Here is a 21,345-nt window from a genome sequence, read left to right as displayed (position 1 = left end):
ATGGATGGCTTGTCGTCAATGTCTTGCCCTATCATCTGTGTCTTCTTCAGGCCGATAGTCAGACTGAACTCTCTGCAGGCTTCTGCAAAGCGGGTCATGAGAGATGCAGCTCCTGCTGTGAGTGAGTTGCGACAGCTGCATCATCGGCAAACAGGAAGTCTCCAGAGGAGCCTTATCTGCACTTTGGTCCTCGCTCTGAGTCTTGACAGTCTGAACAGGTTTCTGTCTGTTCTTGAATGGAGATAAATGCCCTCAGTGGCCTCCTCAAAGGCGGACTTGAGCAGGACTGCAAAGAAGATGCTTAACAGTGTCGTAATGAGGACACACCCGTTTTACCCCAATGAGATCGTTACAGGACTCTGACCTAGAGCCGTTGAACACTATGGTCCCCTTCATGTCATCATGAAATGACCTGATGATATGGAGTAGGACTGGGAGACAACCAATCTTGGCAAAGATCTCAAAGAGGCCCTTTCTGCTCACAAGGTCAAATGCCTTAGTAAGATCGACGAAGCCGATGTAGAGTGGTTTCTGCTGTTCTCTACACTTTTCTTGCAGTTGCCTGAGGGAGAAAGATCATGTCAATAGTGGACTGCTCAGCTTTGAACCTACACCGAGACTTGGGACAGACCTTTTCTACGAGCAGCTGGAGCCTCTTCAGGACGACGCGAGCAAAAAGCTTCCCCACAACGCTGAGAAAAGAGATGCCACAGTAGCTGTTACAGTTGCTCCTGCTGCCCTTATTCTTGTAGAGAGTGTTACACAAATTACATACACCAAAACTCAATTGATCACATAAAACAATATTGACTGGCTTCTATGCTATCACGAGATGCTGGCAAACTAACACTACAGGTAGCCGAATTCAGTGACCACTACATATCCATTATATTTAGATTCAGCAAACCTCAGTTTAGAATTTCAGAAAATGTTAGTGTACATTAGCAAGATAAATTCTAGTCTTTTGAGATCTACAAGGTTCATTTTCACTCAGGAAACAAAAATAAAATTATGAAATTAAGTCAATTATAAACTGAAACATTGATATTTCTTACCAAAATTATGCTCTATAGCAAAAAAAGCACAAAACAAAAAACACCATTTTATGTTCAAAATCAACAGATATTCCTTTAGTATTTATGGAAATTAGGATAGCAGACCTCATTTCCATACATGATAAATTTACCAAAATAGCAAATATATCTGCTGAAATGGTAAAGTGAATACATTTCAAGAAAATGAATATCAAGGTTAGCATTTCATACAAATTCACTTATAATCTAGCAAATCAGTTTTCTGTTTACCATTCTAGTAATGCAATGCAGACAGAAGTGCACTTTGTAGATTTGATAAAGAACAAACTGCAGGTTTCCATTTTCAAACTGAATGAAGTGTATAAAGAAAACCAGTCAGTTACAATTTCATGAAATGTATCACCAATTAACATAGATTCCAAAGTTACGAAAATCAAAAGTCTTTTGGCAAGATATTGTAAAAGAGGTCCCTTCCAAGATTGAACCTCTGGTGTTTGTGACAGTCATCTTTGCTGGATCAGAAGTCCCCAAAAGTTAGAAAGTGGCTGCAGATAGAATACGAAAATCAGAAAACAAATATTGGAAAGTTAATTTTGCAGACAGATAACCTACTGTAGAACTGGCTAGGTGCATACTTAATGTGGATGTATAGAATAACTATTTTTATACAGAATTGCTTTAAGAAAGATTAATAGATTTTGTATTGCAGAGTCCTTAGTGAGTTTTGTATGTGGATCCCAAAGTTAACATGTAGGTACAATAAATACTTAGAGAAACTTGTAGCAAGGCAGCATCGAAGGAGGGAAATAAACAGTCAATGTTCTGGACCGAGTTCCTTCATTAGTACCAGAGAGGAAAGAAGCAGTAGCCAGAATAAGGTGAGTGGGTGGAAGCAGGAGTGGAGGAACACAAGCTGGCAGGTGGTAAGTGAGACCAGGTAGTTGGGGAGAAAATGTATGGATGGGGCAGGGGCTGATGTAAGAAGCTGGGAGGTGATAGGTGGAAGAGGTAAAAGGGCTGAAGAAGTAATCTAATAGGAGAGAACAATGGACCAAAGTAGAAAGCAGGGTTTCGACCATAGAACATTACAACGTAGTACAGCCCCTTCAGCCCATGATGTTGTGCTGACCTTTTAACCTACTCTAAGATAAATCTAATCCTTTCTTCCTCCATAGCCCTCCATTCTTCTATCATCCACATGCCTATCAAAGTGTCTCTTACATGCCCCTATCTGCCTCTACCTGCACCCCTGGCAGGGCATTCCCTGCACCCAACATGCCCTATGTAAAAAAAAAATCTGACATCCTCCCTCCCCATACCTTCTTCCAGTCACCTTAAAATTATGCACCATCCCATTAGCCAGTCTCTCGTGCACCTCTATCAAGTCATCTCTTGTGCTACAGATGCTGTCATTGAGATCATAAAATGTGTCTTAGAGGGAGAAGGAAGGGGTGAGAAGTGGGGGGGGGGAGGGGAGGGGAGGGGTCAAGGTGCCTTGTTCTTGGGGAATTGACCTTCATCAGATGCAGAGCAGAGAAAGTTCCCTGGGCTCAGTTCTGAGGTAGAGGGGTCAATGCACAAGACTGGGAGTTCAGAAGTTGGACAGAGTTACATAGTTGATGCTGAGATGTCACCCCACCTGGAGGGAATCCAATATTAAGAGCATATTCTCCCTTATGGAAAGCACCATAGGGCTATTAAAACAGAAACTTCACACTATCAACCTGAGGCAATTAATCTGATCACCCATTCGAGCTACTACCCCCACACCCTTCTATCCAATTACCCCACAGTGCGCTACGCCAATTTTTATAATGATTACATTATAAATACATGCTGTTATTTATATATTTACACATTTTATTCCATATCCATACTTTAGCCTCTAATTTTATCTTTTATATAATTTATTGTTGAATTTTTTTTTGTTGCACGACACACCCTAACCAAAACATCACAGCAAACGTATATGCCAAATAAAGTTGATTCTTGATATTTTCAGAGGTAGAGGCCACCTGCCTAAATCAGTGGAGAGAGATTTTTCTCCCAGAGAGCCACGGCTGTTGTAATGGGAGTCTGATCTCATTGGATAGTGGAGGAAGGTCAAGAATCACTAAATCCTAGAATGGCTTCAGAGGACTGCAAATGTCACTCCACTCTTTAGGAAGTGAGGGAGACAGAAGAAAGGAAATTATATACCAGTTAGCCTGACTTCAGTGGTTGGGAAAATTGTGTGGATAGTCAGAGGCTTTTTCCAAGGGCTGAAATAGCTAACACGAAAGGGCACAGTTTTAAGGTGCTGGGAAGTAAGTGCAGAGGAGGTGTCAGGGGTAAGTTAAAAAAAAAACGCAGAGAGTGGTGAGTGCATAGAATGGGCTGCCGGCAATGGTGGTGGAGGCAGATACGATAGGGTCTTTTAAGGGACTCCTGGATAGGTACATGGAGCTTAGAAAAATAGAGGGCCATGGGTAACCCTAGGTAATTTCTAAAGTATATTTGGCACAGCATTGTAGGATGAAGGGCCTGTATTGTGTTGTAGGTTTTCTATGTTTCTATTCTAAGATTTTGGAGTCCATCATTAATGACGAGATTTTGGTGTACTTGAGGGGACAAGATAAAATAGCCCAAAATCAGCATGGTTTCCTTAAGGGGAAATCTTGCCTGACAAATCTGTTGAAATTCTTCAAGGAAATAGCAAGCAATATAGACAAAGCAGTCAGTGGATGTTGTTTTCTTGGATTTTCAGAAGCCTTTGACAAGGTGCCACACATGACACTGCTTAACAAAAAAAAAGAGCCTGTGGTATTACAATAAAGTTATTAGCATGGACAGACAATTGGCTGACTAGCAGGAGGCAAAGAGTGGGAGTAAAGGGGGGCCTTTTCAGGTTAGGTGTTAGTGACTAGTGGTGTTTCACAGTGATTGGTGTTGGGACTGCTTATTTTCACCTTGTATGACAGTTGTTTGGATGATAGAATTGATGGCATTGTGGCCAAGTTTCCAGATGATACAAAGACAGGTGGAGGAGCAGGTAGCGTTGAGGAAGCAGAAGGTCTGCAGGACAGATTGGGAGAACAGGCAAAGAAGTGGCAGATGGAATACAGTGTAGGGAAGTGTTCCCAACCTTTAATATGCCGTTCACCCCTACCATTCACTTAACAGGACCTGATGAAGGGTCTTGGCCTGAAAAGTTAACTGTTTACTCTTTTCCATAGATGTTGCCTAGCCTGTTGAGTTCCTCCAGCATTTGGCATGTGTTGCCTGTTTATTTCCCTCCACAGGTACTGCCTGACCTGCAGACTTCCTCCAGCATTTTTTGTGTTGTTCAGGATTTCAAGCAGATAAAATTCTCTTGTCTATGCTTACTCTAACCGCTTCAGCATTCTTTGGCAAAAAATTTGAAGTACAGTGGATTCAGGTTAATTGGGACAGTTGCTTATTTGGGATAACTCTTGAAGTACAAAAACTAATTGAGAAAATAGCCAGGATTCCCTTCGTTTATTTGGGACACCTTGCCACTGAATTGGGACAGAAAACTGTTGCCAAGCAATTTTTAAACTAGCATCAGTCACATGCACTTATGTGACCATTAGACACTTCACCACACTTGTTATGTTATGTTATCTGTTTGGGCTAACAAACACAGATTCAAAATCAGCGATAATTAATATTTTTTTTATTTTGGCTTTATGCAGGAAGGCAATGAAGGCAGTCCATTATCTGCATTCAGTATGTGTTGATTTTGTTCATTTACAGTCAAAAGCAGCAGTGTACATTGGATGAATTCTTCTGTCAATAACTATTAGGAACTAATATAGTTTTATAAAAATGTAGGAGTATTCTGCATTTAATTATGTAATTTGTTACTCAGTTAAATGGCAGTTTGTCTTTTTATCCCTTTTTCATGGAAACAGTTAAAAGGGATAAAAAGACAAACTGCCATTTAACTGTTTCCATGAAACTTCAGGTAATTGGGACAGCCGCTTAATGAGGCCAATATGTACTGATCCGGATATGTTACAATTAACCATAATCCACTGTACTAGAACAAAGGGGAACCTTAACACTCAGTTATTTCAGGTGACTGTAATAGCCACTTCAAAGCAAATTTTGGACTACAAGTTGACCACCCCTTATCTAAAATGTTTGGGCCAACCAGAAGTGTTTCAGATTGGAATATTTACATCTATATAATAAAATACCTTGGGGATGGTCTAAACACAAAATCTATTTATTGTATATTATATATACACAGCTTATACATGTACCTTGAATGTAGTTTTATTTAATATTTTAACAGCAATCACTACCTTGGCTGCCCAGATGAAGGACAGTCATGGTGTTTGTCATCGTCATCATTCCCAAATCTGAATTTATGTGCTATCAGCAAGCAGTATTTTTGTCTTACACTTGTTCATCATGCACATTTACTGATGTAGCTGATCAGTTAGGAGTTTCATCAAAGATCTTGGCAAACTGAATAAATTTCTCTGCTGTTTCATGATCAGCAGATGCTTATCACCACAAATCTTTAAACATTTAATGCCGTGCTTACACTTAAATTTCTGCTGGATATTAAAGTATATTGAGGGAAAAATTGAAAAATGTCCTTTTTAGTCTGTTTGTCAAGTTCACTGATTTGCGAAAGACTGATAGAAATGTGACCTTAGGATCACTGTTTTAGACAATGGTCGCTGTTACCCAGGCAACTAGTTATAGGTCTTTAAGATTATAATTAAGATGTCAGGTAATTTTGGTTGTGGTTTTTAAAGGGTAATGTTGCTTCAAGGATGAGAGTGTTATTTTTGAGTTTGACAATTGGATTATCAAATGAAGTATTCTGAATTTTTTCTTCTTGTTTTTAAATCCTTTCATATGATGTGGCATTACTGATTAGCGAGGGTTTATTGTCCATCTCTAATTGCTCTTGAACTAAGCAGCTTGCAGGCTACACTACAATTTCTTTGCAGCACTGATTCATTATGCTCACAAGTAAAAGCCACAGCTCACCATATCACACACATCCACCTGTATTTCTGTAGGCTGTGTACAGCTCTGCCAGGAAACTGCTGTAACCCTTACCCTTCTGGCTGTGAATGACTTACACGTCCATATAGAGAAGCTGCCTGTGAATTGGCGCAACTCCTGGCCTGGCGAGCAATCTGCACTTTGTCCTTGTGAATGTGAGCCATTGCTGGGAACTAGTCGCACAAGGTGTTGACAGAGTGCCTGGATCCTACAGTCAGTAGCATTTAATCCATCAAACAGATGTAGATGAGGCTGTTCAGGAGAGCAATGCAAATAAAAGTAGTTGAAATTGGGTTTAGCACGAGTGCAATTTAAATGGGGAAGAGCCTTATCAAAGACATGGGTGCAGAATTAAACCACTCGGCCCACTGAGTCTGCTCTGCCATTCCATCATGGCTGATTTGTTATCCTTCTCAACCTCATTCTTCTGCCTTCTCGTAACCTTTGACACCATTTCTAATCAAGAACCTTTCAACCACTGCTTGAAATATACTCAATGTCCACAAGTCAAGTCATTACTTTTTATTGTCATTTCGACCATAACTACTGGTACAGTACACAGTAAAAATGAGACGTTTTTCAGGATCATGGTGCTACATGAAACAATACTAAAGCTACACTGAACTACGTAAAACAACACAAAAACTACACTAGACTACCGACCTACCCAGGACTGCAAAAAGTGCACAAGACAGTGCAGGCATTACAATAAATAATAAACAAGACAATAGGCACGATAGAGGGCAGTAGGTTGGTGTCAGTCCAGGCTCTGGGTATTGAGGAGTCTGATGGCTTGGGGGAAGAAACTGTTACATAGTCTGGTCGTGAAAGCCCAAATGCTTCGGTGCCTTTTGCCAGATGGCAGGAGGGAGAAGAGTTTGTATGAGGGGTGCGTGGGGTCCTTCATAATGCTGCTTGCTTTACGGATACAGCATGTGGTGTAAATGTCTGTAATGGCGGGACGAGAAACCCCGATAATCTTCTCAGCTGACCACACTATCCACTGCAGGGTCTTGCGATCCGGGATGGTGCAATTTCCGAACCAGCCAGTGATGCAGCTGCTCAGGATGCTCTCAATACAACCTCTGTAGAATGTGGTGAGGATGGGGTGGGGGGGGGGGTGGGAGATGGACTTTTCCCAGCCTTCCCAGAAAGTTGAGACGCTGCTGGGCTTTCTTTGCTATGGAGCTGGTGTTGAGGGACCAGGTGAGATTCTCCGCCAGGTGAACACCAAGAAATTTGGTACTCTTAACGATCTCTACGGAGGAGTCGTCGATGTTCAGCGGAGAGTGGTCACTCCGTGTCCTCCTGAAGTTAACATTTCTTTACAGCATATAGAATACAGTCAAATGAAATATCACACTGCACAGCCCACTCATGCCTAAAATCAGTGTGTAAAGTAAAGCTACCAGAATTATCAATAAAGCTACTGACTTCCTCTGCAGATCATAAACACACAAGATTCTGCAGATGCTTGAAATCTAGAGAAATACACACAAAATGCTGACTGAACTCAGGTCAGGCAGCATCAATGGAAGTGAATAATCAAAATGTGTTTAGCACCAAGATTCTTCAGGACAAGGAAGATAGTTACTTTTATGGACCACCAAAAAATTACTGTGTCAAAATAGCATTACAAATGCACAGATATACAAGTATTAGAAGAAGGAATAAAAAATAAGTTACCTTAAGAAGATGTACAAGATTTCCAAGTCAAAGATTACAAGATTTCCAAGTTCACACTGATAAGATGGCAGTGCAAATACTGTAATATTATACAGGTTTCCCCCGCCATCCGATTGCGTCGACTCTGATCTGGGCCGTCAATTACGTGTCGGCGGCACCTAATTAATTAGCATGTTTATTTCGGCTTTTTTCTTAAAGATGTGCTGTGTGCCTCCCAGCTACCTTTGCACTCTCCACAAATCGGTATCTGTCCGTGGGCTGGGGGTTGGGGTGGTGGGTCACCGGGGTGTCATCTTGTCGCTTGTTTCCATTAGAGCAGGCAGCTCATCTTCTCCTATGACTGCCCACCTCGATGTCGAAGGTCGAGGTTCGTCATCTGCTGTGGCTGATGTGGAAGGCTTGCTTGACTGCTGAGCCTCACGCATTTTTCTATGACAGTTCTTTAATAAAGACTCAAACCATCCTGCAAATATCCCCTAAACCGACATAGCCTTTCAAAATTAAAGCCGTACTTTATCATTACTCATTCGGTTTCGATTGTTATCCTTTTTTCTTCCAATTGCATCAGCTCTTCATCTGTCAGTTCTTGGTGATGGGATGCCAAAACCTCTTCAACATCATCTTCGTCAACTTCCACAAGCCAAACTCACGTTGTCCTTACTTCGTTCACCACGATCAAAACGCTTAATTATGTCTAGTTTTACCGTAAGTGTAACACCCTTACGAGCTCTTTCAGGCTTTTCCGATACCATAGAACTCATCTTGCAAACGGCTGCTCACAGGCTCGTGTTTAAGCAATGCCGGTGAGGATCCGGGGGAGAGTGGCCGCTCAGGGAGCGCTGCCTTTTATCGCACGCTGAATTTTTTTTTCGTAACAGTAAAAGCACCTTCTGAAAGCAAAAATAGGGTACTAATGTAGATCTTTTGTAACAATGAGGTTTCGTAAAGCGAATGTTTGAAAAGCGGGGGACTCCTGTATAGTAATGGTGCACATGATAGTAGGGTGTGGTAAACAGAGCTGAACAGAGCTTAAACAGAGCTCTGGTCAACAGAGGTTAATAACAGTCTAACAGGAGGTGGTCATCACTTCTCCAGCATAGGCTGACTCATTATAGAGCCTAATGGCCAAGGGCAAGAATAACCTCATGTAGCACTCTTTGGAGCAGCGCAGTTATCTTAGACTCTTACTGAAACTGTTCCTCTTTTCAGCCAAGGTGGCATGCACAAGGTGAGAAACATTGTCCAGAATTGCAAAGATTTTCAGAAAGATTCTTTGTTTTACCACAGCTTCCAGTCTGTCCATATTGGCTCCATAACAGAGCCAGCCTTTCCAATCAGTTTGTTGATGCCATGGTCCCAGCACACCACATCATAGAAGATTGTACTGGCAACAATGGACTGGTAGAACATATGAAGGAGAGGCTTGCATACTCCAAAAGAACAGAGGCTCCCCAAGAAGTAGAGGCGACTCTGGTCCATCTTGGACACAGCCTCTGTATTGGTGTTCCACTCAAGTCTGTCATCCAGGTGCACCCCTAGGTACTTGTAGGTTCTCACCATCAATTGTAACAGGGAGTCGTGCAGGTTTGGTTTTCTTAAAGTCCAGCAACATCTCCTTTGTCTTACTGATGCTGACGTGTAGATGATTCAGCTTGAACCATTTGACAAAGTCTTCCACCGGGACCCTGCATTCATCCTCCTGTCCTCTCTTTATACACCAACTATTACTGAGTCATCAGAGAATTCCTGCAGATGACATGACTCAGTGTTGAATCTAAAGTCCAAGGTATACAGAGTAAGCAGGAAGGGAACCAGTATAGGCTGGTGAGGAGCTCCAGTGCTGTTTATAGCCATGTCTGACACACAGCTATGAATTCACACAAACTGTGGTTTGCTAGTCAGGTAATTCATTATCAAGGATACAATCTAGTTGCCAACCTGCATTGAATGGAGCTTCTCCCCCAGCAATGAAGGCTGAAAGGGGAAGAAGGTGGGGGGAGGGGGAGGGGGAAGGAGCACTCGCTGGAAGATGATAGGTGAAGTCAGGAAGGTGGGAAAGGAAAGGGCGGGAGAAGGAATCTTATAGGAGGACAGTGGCCCATGAGAGAAATGAAAGGAGGAGGGGTGCTAATGGGAGGTGATAGGCAGGTGAGGGGAAGAGGTAAGGAGGTCAGTGAAGAATTGAAGAAGATGGAAGGGTGAGGGGAAAAAAATTACTGAAAAGAGAAATTAATGTTCATGCCATCAGGTTGGCAGCTACCTAGACAGAATACAAGGTGTTGCTCCTCCATCCTGAGAGTGGCCTCATCATGGTAAAAGAGGCGACCTTGGGCCAACATGTCAGAATAGGGATGGGATAGGAATTAAAATGATTGGCCACTGGCAAATTCCGCTTTTGGCAGGTGGAGTGGAGCTGCTAGACAAAGCAATCCCTCAATTTACATCAGGTCTCACTGATAGAGGCCGCATCGAAAGCACCAGGTACAATAGATGACCCCAAGAGATTCACAGGTGAAGTGTTGTATCACCTGGAAGGACTGTTTGGAGTCCTGAATGGAGGCACGTGAGAAGGTGAACAGGCAGGTATAGCACTTCTGTCACTTACAGGGTTATGTGCCAGGAGGGACATTAGTAAGGAGGTACGAATGGACGAGGGAATCAGGATCCCTGCAGAAAGTGGAGAATGGTGGGTGGAGGAAGGTAAAGATGTGTTTGGTCGTAGGATCCTGTTGAAGATGGTGAATGTTACAGAGAATGATGCGTTGGATGCAGAGGCTAGATTTTTCTGCAGGTTATGCTTTGCACTCTTTAGCATCAGCTCTGCCAATTAATGCTAACTGTTGGCCTTTCTTGCAGACTCCATGCATCGTACAAATTTGCACAAGTTTTGAAACACTAACATACAACATTTTGCACCCTTAGTGGTGTGTGCACCATAAACTGCCAACGTTAAGATATGACTCACCATTTTCTGCTCTAACCTGAAAGACCCTTGCAAACCCAAACATTAAGAAACCCATATATCTGCAGTCTCATCAATGGAAATAGCCTGCCAGCATCCTTTTCCTTCAAGATCCTCATCATTTTATACACTTTCATTATCGGTGGTTCCCATCATGGACTCCTTGCCTAACGGTATTGGTACATGACATAAAAAACGTTGGGAACCCCTACGTTAAATCTCTATCAGCCCTCTGAAGACAACACCCTGGCCTTTCTGATCTGTTTGTACTTCTGGTCGTTCAATGCAGGAAATATTCTTGTAAATCTGTTCTGGACCATCTTAAATGCTTCATACATATTTCATAATGCGGTGAACAGAGTTAACTACAATCCTGCACAACTTCACGGCCTTTTTTCTCCCAGAGTCTCATTTGATCAAGCCTAAAACTGTATGCCTCTCCTTCTTAAGGAGAAAAGCACCATTTTTCTCTGCATTAAAAACTGAATGCCTTACATCCACCCATCCCAGCAGTACATTTATATTCTGCTGTAATTTACTACCAAATTTTATTACAATCACAAATTAAAAAATTAAAACACCCCAAACCTAGGATTATTAACAAAGATTAAAACAGTGGCCCAAATAAGGATCTCTGAGAAACACAAGCATTCAACTTCCTCCATTCCAAAGAAAAAAATCACTAGTTCATCATGACTGTAATTATTAACCAATATACAATGCTATGAATGTGCTTCAACTTCATTAATAAAGTCATTACATGGCACCTTATCAAAACCATCTGGAAATCCATAACACCACAAAGCTTGCATTACTCTCACTCTGTGCATTATTCCAAAAAAAAAATCAGATTGCTTAAACATACTTGGCTTTTAAACAGTCCATGTCAGTTTGCCTCCCACAGCCGATATTCAACAGATTGCCTTGAAGTTTTTTTTTAAAAAAGGCTTATTCTTACTCTTTTTTCCCCTGGATGACGGAATAACTTCACCACTCATCATAAATATCATAATCTCAAACATATTTGAAAATGAAACACTAAAATTATTGGCCTGAATTAAATATGACACAAATAGTCAGATCTAGTAGTCTCTCAGATAGTGCTTGTTTATCCCTTGTTCCAAAGAAAACCTCAGCCAAGCTAATCACTTCTAACGAAAAAAAATCTCCATCCTGTCCACAAAGTCTTCAGGAACTAGTTATAGCACACCTTTCAGTAGTGAAGTGAACAGAACTATACACCATGCTATCACCGTGGTCCAGCTAGTTTTGTAGATGCTTATCACAACCTACCTTCCTCTTATATTCCATGTATCAGCTAATGAAGTCAGGTATTCTGAAGGCCTCCATAACCATTTAAATGCAAGTACTCTTCCTTTTCATTGGAATCAGCAATGCAACATGTAACTCAGGAATAACATTTTAAAATGATAAAGATTACCCTCTTTTGGTACCAAAATTCAAGTGCACAAAAATTTGACTCAGTTGCTTCCACCATATCTTGTAACCTTGTGCAAAATACAAGAAGGAGTTTCTCCTTAGCTGCTCTTTCTTGAAAGTGAAAACAAGGTCCTCAGTAATCATTAAATTCAAAATATTTTGAAGACTGAATACTTCCTGAACGAACATTTACAAACCCCACTTAATGATAATGTAATAAAAATGAACACAATAACCTACAATTAGATACACAATTACTGTAACTTTCACCTCCCTTGCATTGAAGTGAATTGCATTTCTGAATCGGAGCGAGAGGAGAGAGAGCACTAAAGAGCTGGCAGTACTACATAGAACAAATGCCAGAAATCAATTCACCCTCCCCCAAACCAAAGCTTGAATAATGTAGTCACATTGATTCATCTGCAGTTTGAGATCTAGTCTTCTATTGAAGTGAAAATTCTTTCTACATAATTCTTGTCATATTACCGATAGTTCATTTTTAGCGCCTTACACCAGACCTTCTTTGTCAAGAAAACTCCAGGGAAAAAGGATGATTTGCTTCTACTCCAGAATTGTGGGTTTTATGGAGGCCGGTAAGGTCAATGTACAACTAACAAACACTGCCACAGGGGGAGGAGCCGTTGGTGCACTCCTGCCTCTTACAGTATACTAATGAATGGACAAGAATTTTCAATGCCATCCTGTTCTCATCCAAAATTTTGAGCAGTTATGTACCAGGAATTCCCACAACTCTGGGTATATTACCAGAGTTTTGGTAATATTTTGCCAAGTAAGTATTTTGGTAAGTATTTTGCCAAGGAAGCGAATACAACCTTAAATTTTATATTTTGTTCATATGAAGGTCTCCTGTGGTGACAGAGCTCAAAACAGAGCGATATTGTTTTGAGATACTGGTATCAGCATGCAAGACACATGGTCTGCCTAGTCAGAGGAAAATGAGTGTCATTAGGCTTCAGTGCTGGAGACTTTGGCCTAAAAGACAGTGATTCACTTATCTTATTTGTAGAGATGGAGGATTTTGTAAAGACATCATACAGTGCTTAAGACATCCATTGCAGGCAGTCTATATCTCAGGAGCTACATAGGACAGCACAGATACACAAAGGTCTCAACTTAGGTTCTAATGTTATGCTACTAAACACTGCAATAACTATTTCATAACATTTATTTATTTGTTCATAGGCACCAAACTTACTAATTATTGCTTTTGTTCACAATTTCAGTCAAGCTGGCAACAAGACTACAAAAAGTTAGTGGCACTCAAAAAAATAGTAAAGGCTCAGCCAATGCTCCACAAGTAGACTTCTGTCAACAAACTCACTACATAGCACAAATACTGTAAAAACAGGATTCAATGTAGGTACGATGTTCATAATTGTAAATGGTTTACTAAAATTCTAGCTAAATTCATACATAACAAACTAATCAAGATACCAAACAGCAACCATAGACCAAGAACCGAAAGGAACATTAATTGTAATGTGTAAATGAAAACTATGTAAATACAGTGGATTCCGATTAATTGGGACCAGTACATTTTGGCATAATTAAATGGCTGCCTCAATTAGTGAAGTTTCATGGAAGTAGTTAAAAAGGTATAAATAAGACAAATTACCATTTAACTGAGTAACAAATTATATTTAAATGAAACACAAAACAAATTAGAACACTATTAATACTACTGGTGGTTGTCTGTCGTATCCAACGATCACAGGAAACCCGTGCAGGAGACTTTTTAAAGTGGAAAAGCCATTGCACTGGGGTAGATACACTCACCTAACCTTAGATTTCGTACCCAGTGGTACGAGTAATCATCACAACTGGGGTCTTCCTTGGTTGTAGTGGATGACCATGACTTCTTCTGTGTCTCATCACATCCTTCACTCTCCACTGAACATTGCAGTACTGCCTTCTTGGCCATTGGATCTCACTGTAGATCTAATCCATCCAGTCTGCTGGAGCTGACTTCACGCCAGGACAGGCAAGTTCCTACCTCACCAGATTATGAGATGCACTGGTGACCCATACCATAGGTGAGAACTGAGTATCCAGTTGGGACCAAAAGTAATATTCAAGATGATTGCTGATACTCTCAAATTCTTCATTGTTCCTAACTTGCTGAAGTAGTGAAATTGTTTCATTTTCACTCCTGGCCATTTCTGGCACCTACAAGCCTGAATGCTTGAAATCAGTGAAACAGTTCTGAATTGCCTTACTGCTTTATTTCTTACCAATTATCAGTTGCAAAAATCTCCACTTTCTGAACACAAACACATACAACTGTCGCTATTTGAAAACTATTTGCCTTGACGCATGGTGTTTTATCTAATGGCCATGCAAGTGTGCGCAACTGATGCTAGTTAGAACTTCTTTGGCAACATCCTCCTTCCCCAATTAAGTGGCTTAGTCTCCCAAATAAATGAAGGGAATCCCAGTAGATTTCCTGATCAGTTTTTGTTCTTTAAGAGTTCCACCAAAAAAAAATCGGTTAACCCATGTCTCAAATCCACCATCTACAATCTATCACATACTGAAACAATGGACATTTTGAATAATTGACTAAAGGTAATTAAGATCTAAAGTAGAAGCTAAACATAAATCCAAGTCCTAACATTCCAGATTACCCACTGTTTTAAATAAAACAAAAAGTCCCTTATAAAGTACATTTCCAATGCCATAAGGAACGTTTCTTAACATGCATCTGCATACGATCAAAAGGATACCCAACTAACATGAATGCTTTTTGAACTTGGGCAGTAAACCATATTTAATACATCGTTCCTTCATATACAAGAAACCAATGAAATAAAACACCGCAAAAGATAAATGTAACAATACATTTAAGACACAATGAAAATTGGATTCCCAAGTCGAAAGAAAGCTATTTCAAAAGATAGGTTTACCAGAATAATAGGTATACTCTGGGACGCATCCTCTCTTAGCACATACAACAGCCAAGTTAAAACTAGGGAAAAAGACGTTTATTCCATTAACTCCAATGCACAAATCCCTTTGCATGTAGCTTCAGGATCATTAATCTAATTTTAAACTAGACCTAGTAAGACAGTATAGCCCTCAGCCATCAGCAGGATATGAAGTAGATCATAGTTTGCTGAATTTTGTACATTTCACCATTTATACAAAAATATTGTCACTTTTTGTTTTAAAAGGTTGAAACCACAATAAGAAATCTGAATGCCAGCCACACTCTGCCTTGTGGAAAAGCAAACTAGTATCATCACAAACTGGTCTTCCTTAGCTAAATTCCTGATTAATGCTACACACAAAAAGTGCTGGTGAACGCAGCAGGCCAGGCAGCATCTATAGGAAGAGGTACAGTCGACGTTTCGGGCCGGGACCCTTCGTCAGGACTAACTAAAAGAAGAGATAGTAAGGGGTTAGAAAGTGGGAGGGGGAGATCCGAAATGATAGGAGAAGGCAGGAGGGGAGGGGTGGAGAAGGAACATATCAGAATGGGAATGGGACGTGGAATTAAAATGTGTAGAACAGCTTCCAATTCTGATATGTCTATCCACAGCCCACACATTTTAATTCCACGTCCCATTCCCATTCTGATATGTCTATCCACAGCCTCCTCTACTGTCAAGATGAAGCCACACTCAGGTTGGAGGAACAACACCTTATATTCTGTCTGGGTAGCCTCCAACCTGATGGCATGAATATTGACTTCTCTAACTTCCGTTAATGCCTCTCCTCCCCTTCACACCCCATCCCTTATTTATTTTATATATTTTTTATTTTCCTCCCCTTTTTTCCTCTCTCTTTTTCACCCTCTGTCCCTTTCACTATAACTCCTTGCCTGCTCTCCACCCTCTGGGCTCCCCTCCCCCCTTCCCTTTCTCCCCAGGCTTCCCATCCCATGACCCTCTCCCTTCTCCAGCTCGTAGATCCACCCCTCCCTTCCTGTCTTCTATCATTTCGGATCTCCCCCTCCCATTTTCAAATCTCTTATTACCTCTTCTTTCAGTTAGTCCTGACGAAGGGTCCTGGCCCGAAACGTTGACTGTACCTCTTCTTATAGATGCTGCCTGACCTGCAGCGTTCACCAGCAATTTCTGTGTGTGTTGCTTGAATTTCCAGCAACTACAGATTTCCTTGTGTCCTGATTAATGCTATTAGCTGACATCATGAATACTACAAATGCGCAATTGCTCGAAAAACCGAGAAAAGGCTGGGCAAGAGACCACAGGTTCTGCGTTCTGAAGCAAAAAACAGACTGGAGGAATTCAGCAGGTCAAGTAGCATCTATGGAGGCAAAAGGATAGTTAAAGTTTGATTTGAGACTGCCTCAGGACCAACAGTGTAAAGCGATCCGGGGAGAGCAAAAAACTGTCAAATGGTAGGTCTATTCACGTGTAGAGAGGCTAATGAGCACATGTAGCCATGTGGGAGAAAAGAAAAGGAGGGGTGAAGATAGCAACAGAGGCTGAGAAGTGATAGCAAAATCCAAGGACTGCAAATTATGGTATCTGATAAGAAAGGAAAGGCAAATAGTGGGGGAAGGGACAAGGGAAAGAAACTGGATGTGTATGGAAAGGGAAGCTGGACTGATCAAGAGGAGAGAGAAAGGAACGGAGGAGGCATGGGTTACTTGAAATTGATTACATCAATGCTCATGCTGTTGGATTGCAGACTACCAGGTGGCAAGAGGCATAGGGTCAAATGTTGCACCCAGGAAGTCCCTGGGGATGGAGATGAAGATGAACGGATGAACAAGAGTCCTTTTATGGAAATAAAAATTCTATCATACAGATTGGGTGAACGGCATAATAAAATTTGTAGTTGAAGTGAAACTATTCGTAGAAGATACTACATGATAGATAGGACCACAATAAGTGGAACTAAAGAGGGAAGTGTTGCTCTTTGAAAGTATCAATAAGGAAAGAAAATACAACTAATAACACGTGAACAAAAACATTAAGGTATCTTTAGGGAAAGCCTTTAAAATCTTGTAAGGCAGGTTGACCAGTTAAAATGTGCCTGGTTTATTTATAAAAGAGTTAGAATATATAAAAAATGATATTTGAAGTATTTTATAAACAAGGACATCGCTCAGATTCTGCTCCTGTCAAAATTTTACAGTGCAAAAAAAAACTTTAGTACACCTGTTTGCCACAGATATGCTGCTAAAATGGGGCACTACTGAACTCCTTCGGACCACTATCCAAATGTTAAAGTTTTTTTCCAGGGTGATGGCAAGCTAGGCACTGGAACTCTGAACTTAGGGGATGAAAATAGCAGCTTCCTTCTCTCCTTCATTTGGTTACACTAACCAAATCAAAGCTGAAACTTCTGTCTTGGAAAATATAACACTGAAGATACTTAATATTGCTAAAAAAATCCAATTCAAGTCAGTGCAATTTTTTATTCTGCATTTTTAAAGGCAAACATTACTGAATTCTGAACACTACAATTATATAATTAAAATGGACATAATGGTTGGGACACATATGATGTGTTACATTTCTTAAGATAAAGTTCTGTTCCAAGGGTACAAGGCCAACAACTCAACATCAGGATATTAAACTTATTCAGAGCTAGCAGAAATCCTACACACCTTGTTACAATTCTGTGGTGCCATGTCTTTTCACCCATACAAATAAATAACCCAATCTCTTCATTGGAAGACCATCATCTTCCCACCAACTCAAAAAGTAATCTAGTACATTCATGGCAGGTACACCCATCCTTAGAAATAGAGAACATGTTGCAAGCATTGTCCCAACAAGACACTACAACTACACCAAAACCTGTACACCCCCATCCCCCCACATATGCATGTCAAGGAGAGCAGCAAAGCTGAGAACAGTTTGTTGAAGTTTTAGGATTTTCTCCATTGGACAAGATGTCCAAATGCAATTAAAATAAAAAACAATATACCTGCAGGTGTTCACCATAAATTAGGGCAATTTATGAGATACTATGAGATTCTACTAACAAGATGTGACAGGTTGTTAAAATACTATTAATGCTAATAATACCACAGTAAGTACAAAATTGAACTTTCATCATATCTTAAAGACTTTTAGTGCTTTTTTGTTTAAACAAAGATCAAGCATTTCAGCCTATAGGAACCTTCAAACTCGTTACAGCCTCACAAATATAGAAATGAAATCATAAATGCAATTTAAAATGATTACAAATAATGAGGCAACAGAAAATGTTAAACCGCAAATCACCCAATGACAGAAGCTATCAAACAGGAATATATTAAATCTTACATTCTATTTTCATAACACAGCATAGATAGGCTTGCAGGAGCATTAAAACAGAAATATTTCGTACATCTTTGTTAACGCCCAGAAATATACATCACCCAAAACACACTTAAAAGTATTTTTTTCTCATGTCTATGATTTAAAAGTTTTTTAGTTTCTGTATTTTGATATTTATCTCTAGAAACATAATACATATTTTATAAAAAGTTTTCTTACCCTTTCTTTGCAGAAATACTCTGAGGAGTGGGTTTGCTGTCTTGATTGCCTTCAGATAGTTATCATCATTGTTTATTGGTAACAAGTCTCCATGAATGTCAGCATATCCAACCAAAACATCAACATTTGGAATTCGGTGGACATGCTGTAATAATCCATAAAACTCTTCAAACTTTCCAGGTTTTGATCGATCCAGAGAAAATCGTCGAAATTCAGCCCCAAACTAAGTTAGTGAAGGGCGGGGGGGGGGGGGGGGAGGAGAAAAAGCAAACATTTTCAGCTATATAATTTGACCATTTTCAGAAGACAATCTATCAAATTCCAATTGCATCATTTTAAAAGTAATATTGTTACAAATCACAAATACCATCTGCAAGAGAGGGATCCCAATGAATTCAGTAGAATGCATTTAGTTAAAAAGAATATATACACACTTGCTTGTTTGGCCAGCCAGCACATCATTACTTTGTACCTAACAGAGGTTTCATAGAGACATTTAGGAGAGTAAACTTTTGCTCATTTTCAAGACAGTGGTTTAGAAATTTTTTAAAAATACAAGTAAATGCTTTAACTAAATTCATAAATTTCAAACAACTGCAAATCAATATTCCTTTAAGCAGACAATTCAACAAGTTTGAATGGATTCATATATTTTCATACTCCTGTGATTTTCCCCCAAAAGGTGAAATTCTAACTAAAAATATGGGACTGAAAGAAATCCAGAAAACCCACAATTCCTCTTTAATAGTTATAAAAAAGGTATTTGTCATGAATCAGAACCAGTTATAGTGGTTGATCTAACATTAGCGAGGAGCAGGCTCTGATGCAAGCAAGGCGAATAGTTTTTGCAAATCTGCATGGTGTCATAATTTAGTTGAAATAAAGAATGCAAAGCATTCAATTTCCCACCGCAAAATTTAACTATTTCATTAACATGTTCTTCAAAGAAACTATTTGAATTCTAAAGGAATAAATATCCCAGTTTTGCAGCAAGTGAAACCAAATACAAGTTACCTGCAACTTATACTGAGAACTTCATTCAAAGATGAGATTTAACAGAGCAAAAGTCAGCTCAATATGTTCACCTAACTAGCAACATAACAGAAACTTGGAAAGCCTAAAAGCAGCATCATAAAGAAGTTGGATTAACACCGCTTGGTTCAATTCCAGTTCTAATTTATCAAGGTAGTTTTGTATTTTCTTTTTGCTAAATTTAAAATAACTTTTTGCTTTACATATTCAACTTGACAAGCGATACGGTGAATTAACGACCTCCTAGACTAAAGGAACTCAGTTCCACCAGCAACTGCCAGGGAAAGGAATTGTTGACGTTTCAGGCTGAAGCCTTTCATCAGGACAGCATGTCAAGTTATGTGTAACCACGATTGATTGAAACCGTAACTTATTCGTTCTGGACATCAGCCCCCAAGATACTAATTCCAATGTGGGGACAATATAGTACATATAATTTTATCATCAACATATTCACATGAAAAAAATAACTGGAACGGTCTAGAGAATTGTGTACTTTTCAGTATTCAACCTGCGTTGCATGATAACTGCCAAATTACAACATTCAAATTGTTTTAAAAAAGCTTACAACTGAAAATGATGTTCAAATAAAAAGTTTGCAGTAAGTCACTAGCGAAATTATGCAACAGATTAATATTATGCAATTTCAGGGTCAATTTTAACGCGCACCCAGATAATTATAATCACCTTTCCATTTTAGACGGGTTTGCCGCACCACCCTTCAGGGAACACTCTCAGTTTCGAGTATCTGAATTACTTTACTAATTGCTTTGGGTTGGCATTTACAAACCACACTACTGTCTTACAGTTTTTTTTACAAGTTGCTTAGCAGAATTAAAAGAAATTACATTTACAACCAAAAAAATCGCTGCAGGAAATAATTTGATATGCATTGGATTGAGTTATCGTGTGTTCAACTTCCTGCAGGACCTGAATAGTGAAACAAGTGGAATAAAGAAATAATGCCCAAAATCTCTGAAAATCAATCAGGCCTGCGTCTGACCAGCCGATTGAACCCTGGCCGCGACAGCACTGGTCACAGATCCTGCGCCAACACGGGTATTAACGAGGATTTTGGATCTAACGCCCCTCCTGCATCGACGGCTTCACTAACCTTCCCCACTCCTTTACCCGCCCCGATTTCGCCAGACACTGTACAGGTCACTCACACACCTTGCTCTTCACCTCTACAGTCTCCAGGCATTTGGAAGACGTACGATGGTGAGTCTTGATCATTTTCGCAGCAACGTTTCCCCGGCCGTTTCGGCAGCGGGTGTTCGTTCGTTTCCGAAGGACAGCGACTCAGGCTGAGTGGGGGGGGGGGTCTGCGTGGGAACACCCAGGATGAACCCCGGACGTGCGCCAAATTCCTGGGATCTCGCCCCCTCACTGCTGCCGTCCGTACTAATGGCGGCTACGTGTGTGTCGAACTCCGACTCCACCACCTCCCAACGACCTGCACCAAACTCCGGACTTTGTTACCCGATGACGTAAGCCTCCCCGGAAACCCAGCCTCGGTTTCACCTGTGCATGCGCGCCCCCTGAACTCAGCTTGCCACAGCTCGTGCCCGCGCTTCCGTTGGCCGAGCTCGCGGAGGCGTTGGTGAGGTGTGGGCAGTGGTTGCCATGTCGGACCTGGCCCTGGCCAGCAGCAGGTATCTCAGATCAATGCCCACCCTGAAAATGA

At 40.5% G+C, this 21,345-nt stretch overlaps 1 protein-coding gene across 1 annotated transcript in view; it reads right to left on the bottom strand.

Moving 5' to 3' along the window:
• The window catches only part of LOC134342843 (partitioning defective 6 homolog beta-like), a 55,087-nt gene extending 33,964 nt beyond the window's left edge, over window positions 1–21,123 (bottom strand). The window contains exons 1-2 of the mRNA XM_063041466.1: window positions 20,832–21,123; window positions 18,627–18,849 (exon numbers count right to left, since the gene is read on the bottom strand). Of these exons, the coding sequence (XP_062897536.1) occupies window positions 18,627–18,849; window positions 20,832–20,894 (286 nt within the window). The 5' untranslated portion in view covers window positions 20,895–21,123. The remainder of the gene's footprint in view (window positions 1–18,626; window positions 18,850–20,831) is intronic.
• Window positions 21,124–21,345: the final 222 nt, after the last annotated feature.

Source organism: Mobula hypostoma, chromosome 2 (assembly GCF_963921235.1).
Source record: "Mobula hypostoma chromosome 2, sMobHyp1.1, whole genome shotgun sequence".
Taxonomy (NCBI): Eukaryota; Metazoa; Chordata; class Chondrichthyes; order Myliobatiformes; family Myliobatidae; genus Mobula; species Mobula hypostoma.
Note: the sequence above shows the minus strand (reverse complement) of the source record. Positions and strands in the feature narration are given on the sequence as shown.